The sequence below is a fragment of the Trichoplax adhaerens genome, genomic scaffold (assembly GCF_000150275.1).
Source record: "Trichoplax adhaerens TRIADscaffold_5 genomic scaffold, whole genome shotgun sequence".
NCBI lineage: Eukaryota > Metazoa > Placozoa > Uniplacotomia > Trichoplacea > Trichoplacidae > Trichoplax > Trichoplax adhaerens.
The window spans coordinates 1,046,493-1,055,102 of NW_002060947.1; the positions used below are offsets into that span (position 1 = coordinate 1,046,493).

The 8,610-nt window shown below is 28.7% G+C and overlaps 1 protein-coding gene across 1 annotated transcript; it reads left to right on the forward strand.

The window, feature by feature from the left end:
* Positions 1–1,292: 1,292 nt before the first annotated feature.
* Positions 1,293–6,716, forward strand: TRIADDRAFT_56227 (uncharacterized protein; the record flags this gene model as incomplete). The annotated part of the gene is made up of 4 exons (XM_002112291.1): positions 1,293–1,323; positions 2,717–2,766; positions 6,243–6,534; positions 6,688–6,716. The coding sequence occupies 4 exons, from the start codon at positions 1,293–1,295 to the stop codon at positions 6,714–6,716; spliced, it is 402 nt and encodes a 133-aa protein (XP_002112327.1).
* Between the last annotated feature and the right edge of the window lie 1,894 nt (positions 6,717–8,610).

Genomic DNA, 8,610 nt, shown 5'->3' on the forward strand with positions numbered 1-8,610 from the left:
ATTATAAACAATATGATATCGATGATATTACGACGACCAGTAATTGTCACTATATTAACAAGAAATTTTAGTTTGTTACCATACTATATTGTCTAATCCATTACGCTTTAAGAAAATTTTTGTGTAAATTCAATATATAACTTGTAAATCAAGGAATATATAAATCCAATATCATTCTGGATGAAGGCAATCTTACTATCAATACCTAGACATCAATAAATACACATAATACAATATTATCAGAAAAAGACAGACAATAAATGATGTCAAATAACCTCAATTGGTCATAATAATAGCCATAATAGATGATAGAAAGCTACAATTAATAATCTCATAAAATATTCTTGTGAAACATTGACAAACGTTTGTTATAATCTATTCCAATCGATCGATGAATGGCATATGACAGATGGTTTATTAACAATAATTAAGATTGTTGTGAATAGGATGAGTCTAGAAGGGGTGGAGGAAAAAGATGGATATTAATAAATAAATATAATCAAAAGTGTTTTTAGTTGTTGAATATTAAAATCATTTTTCCATTTCATCTCTATACTAGCTTCCAATCAATCGAATTGACAACTCTATATTCAATAAATGCGATGGCAAGATAAAAATAGCTATCAATAAAATAATAATAGTAAGAAAGAATGAATGATATTATTCGGATCTAATACTAACTACTGTAAGGTATTCAACAATTTTTACTGTAATCTATAAAAAATGATACCCTATATATTTGCGTATTGATGATGCAATTACAATTCAATTGTGGACAATATATGAAAGAGATATTACCATCAATTTTTAGAATTTAATCATTCACCTGGAGAGTTAGGTTATTACCCCCCACCCCACACATTTATAAAAAACGCAATACCAATTTTTACGCAAAATTCTTTCTTTATTTTTTAATTCAAACATTACAATATAAATTGGTACCGTATCTATTATTATTATCATTTACCTTGACGACGGCATCAACGTTTATGAACTGCTTATTTTTCTTTATAAATATAGCATATCTTAGAGATTCTTTATATTTACCTTATCGGTATAATCAATTTAGTTAGTACTGTAAGTGACTAAAAGCAATCATTTAGTGTGGCAATCTTATCGATCGTCTATACATAAAAATTGAGTACTAAGCAAATCTCATAAAGTAGTAGTATCGTATCTTATTTTATTAACCACGCTAGTTGGACATCTAAAATAGCCAGGAGTGAATCTCCGATAACATTATTACTAATATTGGATATATCGAACTTTCTTATTTACATTTTAACACAAGAATGATGAAAAATTTGAATGGTTACCAAGCCGGTAAGTTAAGAATCAAATTAGTCCAGTTAAATTAGACATTTAGGATTTAACATTTTGAAAGTTTGAAGCATAACGAGTTTCTGATTATTGAAGTTACTTCGGAACAAGCACTATAGCTAGAGTTATTTTAATTGTACTTACAATTTATATCATAGCAATAAAATCTGTACGCAATATTTTTAGCGACGGACATTGCTCAATTTTCAATAAGTTAGGACATTGACTTTCTTTTACTCCCCACGATATGCAGAAACATCCATACTTCTAGTGTAGTCTTGATATTAGTCGATGGCAATTATTTCGTTCGGGTTCAATTTTAAAAACATCAACGAAAACGATTGTCATATCTTATATTAAAAGTCTACTATCTAGTTTACAATGTTGAAATCTTCTTGTAACATTTATCACCAGTTACCGTACTGAAATTTATAATCAATGCTTCCGCTAGAATTTTTCAGTTTTAGTCTGGGCTAGAACCTATAATATTGATGTCATTTCCTATAGTGCGATGATAGCTATACAATATACTGCAATGCTATTGCAATTAATTTGTGTTACTTGCCTTTCTAACCTAGCAACCCATACGTATAGTTCAACATTGCAAGTTTTATGGAAATATAAAATATCAAATAATTTCCAACTGTTGTTAGGGTATCCTAAAATATAGGAAAAATTGATTTTCGTAAATATCAAGATATCGAATATTATATTAAATATTGAAAATAGCAACTGGAGATTTTTCAATTTTGGTTAGTAATTAGTGTTGCATCACCTATTATAGAAGTATTACGTTTAAAACAATTACCAATCATCAAGAATTTTATATCGTTGAATGATCCCAGCTAGTTAAATGCTAAACTTGCTTTACTAAAAGTTAAATAGAATATTTCATGTTTAGCTGCTAATATTAACAGTATATGATGATAGTGAACCGTCAAAATGGGAATAGAACAAGTTAATATTAAACATGCTATGAACTTTTAGCATGAATTAGTTGTAAAATGTCATTTAGAAAATAGAATTGATCAATAGTCCATTTCGATAGTATATTTTAAAAATATGCCTTCAACAGCAGCTAGTGTCAGTAGTGTTTCTTTATAAAGTTGCAATATCGGATAAAAAATAGAACGTTTCGTTATTCATTATAGGGACAATAGTTATCAATCCAATTTGCGATCATCAATTTCAATTGCTTCACATTCTATCATCACGGGACAATTAAGACTGATTTATTGACATATCATCAGTAGAAGAATTTTATTTTAAGTATTTTTAAATTCAAATTATTCCGAATTACACTTTTATATATAAAGCAAAATTTATCTTCAAAATGAAGTAGTTCTTCCAATCTTATCTGTAAACCTCCTTGTTGTTATCTATTTTTTGCTTTTAGCTTTTGTTGGTGACTACAGGATGCTAGCACGAGCGATCGATAATGGTCAGGTAAATTATTTTCTTCCCCTACATTCGTAGGAATGTTTCTGGACTTAATGAATAATGCCAATTAGACAGAGTAACATTATTGGCACTTACTGTGATGTGAATTTATTGTAACCTTGTATTTGAATTAAGATGAAGTAATAATTGTTCCAACATTAGACCTAATATCAATTGAAAATATAATTTGGTTTATCCTCCTAATCTTAATGCTATTAAAATTTATTACGATCTTAAGAATATTTTGCAATACCAGTAAGAGTAACCTTTAGCTACTGAATTCTACGTTTTTGGTTTTGATAAAAGATTATAATTTTGAGATATTGATCATGAACATAATTCAAAATCCGAGCACCACTTTAAAATAATTTCTATTTGAAATCGATATAACATACAGAATGCATAGTATGGATAGAACGTGGAAGCAATTATATACACTTAGCATGACTTTTTAAATCGGAAATATAAGATATACCTAGGCAAATAGTACCAATGCATTAAGACTAATACAATGCTCCAGAAATTAAGATGGCGGCTGGACTGTTCTACCCATTATTAGTGTTCAAGAGAAAAAGTTATCGTCAAATATAAATGACAGAAGTAATTCTGAATATTTAAGGGCCAGTGAAAATGGTATTTATTATTCTTCTATGAGTCCTAAAGTCTTTGAGAAATGTCAGTCTAGGCTTGAAATCAAGTATTATATTTAAATGCGAATTTAAAGAACCTACACTCACTACTTTAATAGAGCCTTAAATAATTGCTTGGCCCAGATTTGAATTTTGTTTCCGTTCGATTTTCGTTAAAGGGCATCTATAGTCATGTACGAGCGTAAGTTCTTGTCGCATTAAATCGATCAGTAACTAAATCTAACCTATTACGAGATATTTGGACTCTGTAGCGCAGGATTATAATTCATTCTGATCCCTAAGTTATTTTCCTGCCATATTTCGATAGTTACTAAGTCACAATTGGAATCGCCCAAGAATTGGGATTATAAATTGCTTCAACTTTAAGTTAATGAAAAAGGCCTGACAAAATGTCATTAATTTTCGGAGCAGATTCTATTCCATCTTATCTTGATAACACTGCTTTATTTACTTCAGGATATGCAAAATTAATTCAGAAATGACTTTACTGCACCTTAATAATTATGTCAGTTTCATTTTCATTTTTCATTTGAAAAATTGGCAATTGTATAACATTGGAATTTATATTTTCTTCATATTTTCTTGCCATTATATCTTAACTTCATCCCTTTCTGTTGTTACATTATTCACCCCGAGTTGCTATAGCAACGTAATGCCTAAAATTCATTCAAGTATAATCGATATCAGTATCAAGAGGTTTCTTTCTATTAATCAGCTTTGAATGCCCTAGTATTGTCTGTGCGAGATACGGATTCAGGTATCTATTATACAGAAATAAATAACATTGACAATTTCGAAATTGACGTACAGAAACATATTTCGGCTGCATGTGATCATACCCTCGAATTCGTATCTACCTTTGTTTGATCCATTGATAACCGAATACTACAAATAAATATTGATAAAAGATGAGAGTAATTGAACTATCTAAACGTCTGCGATAAGAGATAGAATATAGCATCGTACATTATTGGGGTTAGCTTCAGAATAATTTTATTATCGTTATCATTTATACGAAATACAAATATACGATATCATTTAATGTCAACATGTCTCGATATCCTTCGATGCTAAAATCCGTATTTAATGTATTAAATTATTCACGACAAACAGATCTGAAATATCAATGTAATTATCTTTGTAAAAAATTCGTATAAAAGATTTGTGTAGCCAGCTTTCTAGGTGGAATGCGACAATAGATTTTATTTTTTAATTTACTTCAATACGAATATATGTAAGATTTATACAGAAAGTTATTCTAAATTCGTGAATGCAACCTTAAACTTCGTTTTTTAGTAAGTCTACTCTAATAGTACGAAATTTGGGGCACTTTAGATGATTTTAATCTAAAAATTTTCTGTTTAATATCATAGTAGTACTATACTACTTGATATTTACTCTATTATTAAATGTATAGTTAAATTCCTATACATGAACTACATATGCTGCATTATCAGTAAAAAGTAGCATCACTATTGGAATTTAAATTGTGTTAAGAATTCTTGGAAATGAGCTTTGTAAATAAGCAAATACAGGTGTTTTGAGTATCTTAATGTTTAATTGTTAATATCTAGTTACCTCATAGTAAATAATAGTGACTACAACAGGAAGTATTCACTTAAATATTATTGCTGATCATTTACTAATTGAAGGTTATTAAAAAAGATTATTTTGAATATTACATTTTCACATAGTGGTTGTTAATTTCTTAAAGGATTATGTTGATCTGAAGTTAAACCGCACTTATACAGAATGTGTTGATATCATAAATGAACTGAAATTTATTTCTGACGTAATAACAATTAGATAAACGTTGTTGTTAAACATAAGAAATATTATCTCCATTTCTGAAAATAATATTAACGAATGACATTAATGACAACAGTAATAGTAGAGATTTCGATCTTAATTTCCCAAGTGACTGTACAAGTACGGTATAATGCTACCATAGAAATGACCATAGTATCTAAATAGCATTAAAACTATTGTTAACTAGGTTTATTCGAATTTTACTAACAGCAATTTTATCCTTCTTTTCATGGAGATCTATATTATTAGCCGCATACTTTCATAATGTTCTTACTGATTGACAGTTACGTAGCTGTAATAGCCTCACGGCTACTACGTTACACTAACAAAGTCTCATTTTACAACAAGCATTAAAAAAACAAGCAATAATTTCAGGAATAATCCAAAGTTGTGGATATTAGTAATTTTGCGGCACTTTAGTCGGTTAATTATATGCTATAATATTAACAATAATCCGATTATTATTGAGTACCTACAGATACAGAGATTTAGAATTACTCTTTGACCAACTTTACTCCGAATACGCTACTGGGACATTTCTACGAAAATGGTCGTTTGAACAACTGCTCCAATAATTAGACTATGTTTTAAGTTTTTCTCATCTTTACATGTACTTAACGTCTTTCATGAAAAATCTCTGTTCAGATTAATTACAGAATTGATTACGCATAATACCATATATTCAACAATTCCAACTCATTTATTTAAATTTACAAATATCTTCATGAATATTTTAAGTTGTAGTAGATGACTGCTTTGAAATACAGTGACAGAATTTTGTGTGGAATATTCAAATAAATTATTTTATATTTTATATTTAAATAATCGTTGGCATAATTGTAGACTTACAATATTTAGCAGGAATATTTATAATAAGATAGATAATACGATTATTATTGTAAGATAATATTTTTGCCCAGAATAGCCTCTTATATTCTCCACTATTAAGGTTAAACGTCCATTCTTGATAAAATTTCTACTGCTGCCTAAAATATGAACTGACAAATGCTGATTAATTTTTAGCATCCTGACGATATAGATGAAAACGGTGTTACTGCTATGCATTATGCAGCATGCAATGGAAATCTTGACTGCTTAAAATTACTTGTAGAGCATGGAGGAGATGTAAATAAAGGTGATATGAGCTGTTGTACACCATTACATTTAGCAGCTAAAAATGGTCATCTTGTATGTGTTGAATTTTTATGCCGGAATGGTGCCAATGTACAAGCAAAATCAGCGAAGGGAAACACTCCGAAGCGGATGGCAAAATTAAATTTTCACAATCACGTAGCGAATTATGTCGGACGCTTAGGTAATTTCTAAATATATCAAATATATACGATGATCATTATATATGCCTCATATATATAGATATATATTCGAGTATATAAGTATTCATAGTATTATAGAAGGAAATTGTCTCATTAATAACAATTTTTAACATTTTTTTCATATATATTCTCAGAGCAAGAGAAGCATATGTGGGAAATATAAAAATATAACGATATAACTAACAGGACAGCAGTTTATCTTTATAACGCCATCTGAAAGTTATAAACTTGGACTGAGATACCGTAAACTTAGATTTAGCTTTTTATTCTTAAATATATATATATATATATATATGGCAAAGTGATATCTTAAGATCATTCTTATTAAAAAATAATTAAAGTATACAAGAAAAACTTTATGTTTGGAAATTTTAATAATTATCCTTTGAATTTTGTTGAAATTACGGACATGATCCAGTTTTAATCAGTTTAATAAAAATGTTATTCCATTATTGAGCCCTAAATATGTATTAATTATACTATGCTGTAAGGATCAAGGATCCCCTATTGTTCTAATAGTCTTAATTCATGTCAGTTAAGAATAATTTCCGATTGGATCTGAATACAGGTACACTAAATCAGAAAGTACCAAGATCTGATGTAATTATATTTGATTCTTCACAACTCTCAATATAGAGTAAAAACTACACAAAACCTCTTGCTTTTTAATTCCAAATTTTATGATTGCTTGTGACTTTGTAAATATACTTTATAATTATATTAAATTGTTTTGGAATGGAGAGCGAATAAAATAATTGTATGAATGCTGAATAATATGTCATACGATGCTATACTTTGCAATACGATCTTGGTAACTGTCAATATAATACTAAAATTAACGGGTTGTAAATCTGCAGCAGATTGATAACGGACAGTACAATCTATAATACCATCAATTCGTACGCTAATTATTATGAATGTCTAATATCTTTATAATATGAAATTACTATCAGCATCAAAAATTGAATTTTCTATGGCGATTTCCATGCGCTATAACAATTTTAGTTGCGTGAACTTAGTAATTCCAATGCGGAGAATTTAACGAATATTTAATGGTGTGCATTCTTACTTGAAGCATGATAAACTTTATAATAAACCTGATAACGTATAGTTCAAACTTCTTGGATGTTAAAATTTGGGAATTTTGAATCGCGTACTTTGGACTAATTTAACTAGCTGACGCGATAATTGCTTGAATATAATTAATTTCAAATACAAGTGTTGTCTGAATATAGGGAAATGATTAGGCGCTCCAATAATCTTCTTAAAAACGTAAAATATATATTACATTTTACAATTTACAATCTGTAGATTTTAAAGAAATTTAAATATCTTAGGTGTATCAGTATTCTAAATTCTAGAATAAATTCCCATGCGTTGACGTTATTGAGTCGAAATTTTATATCATCTAACTGAAATTTAGAACAGCAGCTTAGGGCACTGAATTTGTGATATCTGTCTACATTGCTGAAGATATAGCATAATTGCAACAGCAAACTGAAAGCCTCAAGAAAACAGGAGATATTCCTAGAACAGTTTTCGATGATTTGTACGGGTTTCATTTCCATAATTGGATACCGTAGTTATGATTCATCGATACACTTCTTTCTTTCGATCGTCCATTTTTTATTATAAAATGAGGTTATGATATGAGTAATTAAATAAAATGCAAACCTTTATATTTTAGTGGAAGTATTTCGGGAATTAATTTCGTTGTGAATGAGATAATACCCTTCTGAAAATTTGAAGAACGAAATAAAATTTATTCCACTTTCTCCTATTCCGTATGATACGATTTAATATTGAAAGTAATAGCCGAAAAAGAATTAAAGGATATACGACATCTTAGGAGTGAATTAGTAGAAAAATTACAATCTAATTTAATTTAAATATCAAGATATTGTGTGTTTAATATCGCGTTGTTTCATGAAGGTTTTTAGGCAGAGTCTTCAATTTACTCTTGCCATAAATCTTTCTTCTAAACTTCGGTATATTTCATTCACTAATGACAGCTATTCTTATGATTCAGACTATTTCTCATAAAATTTTTTAGATAA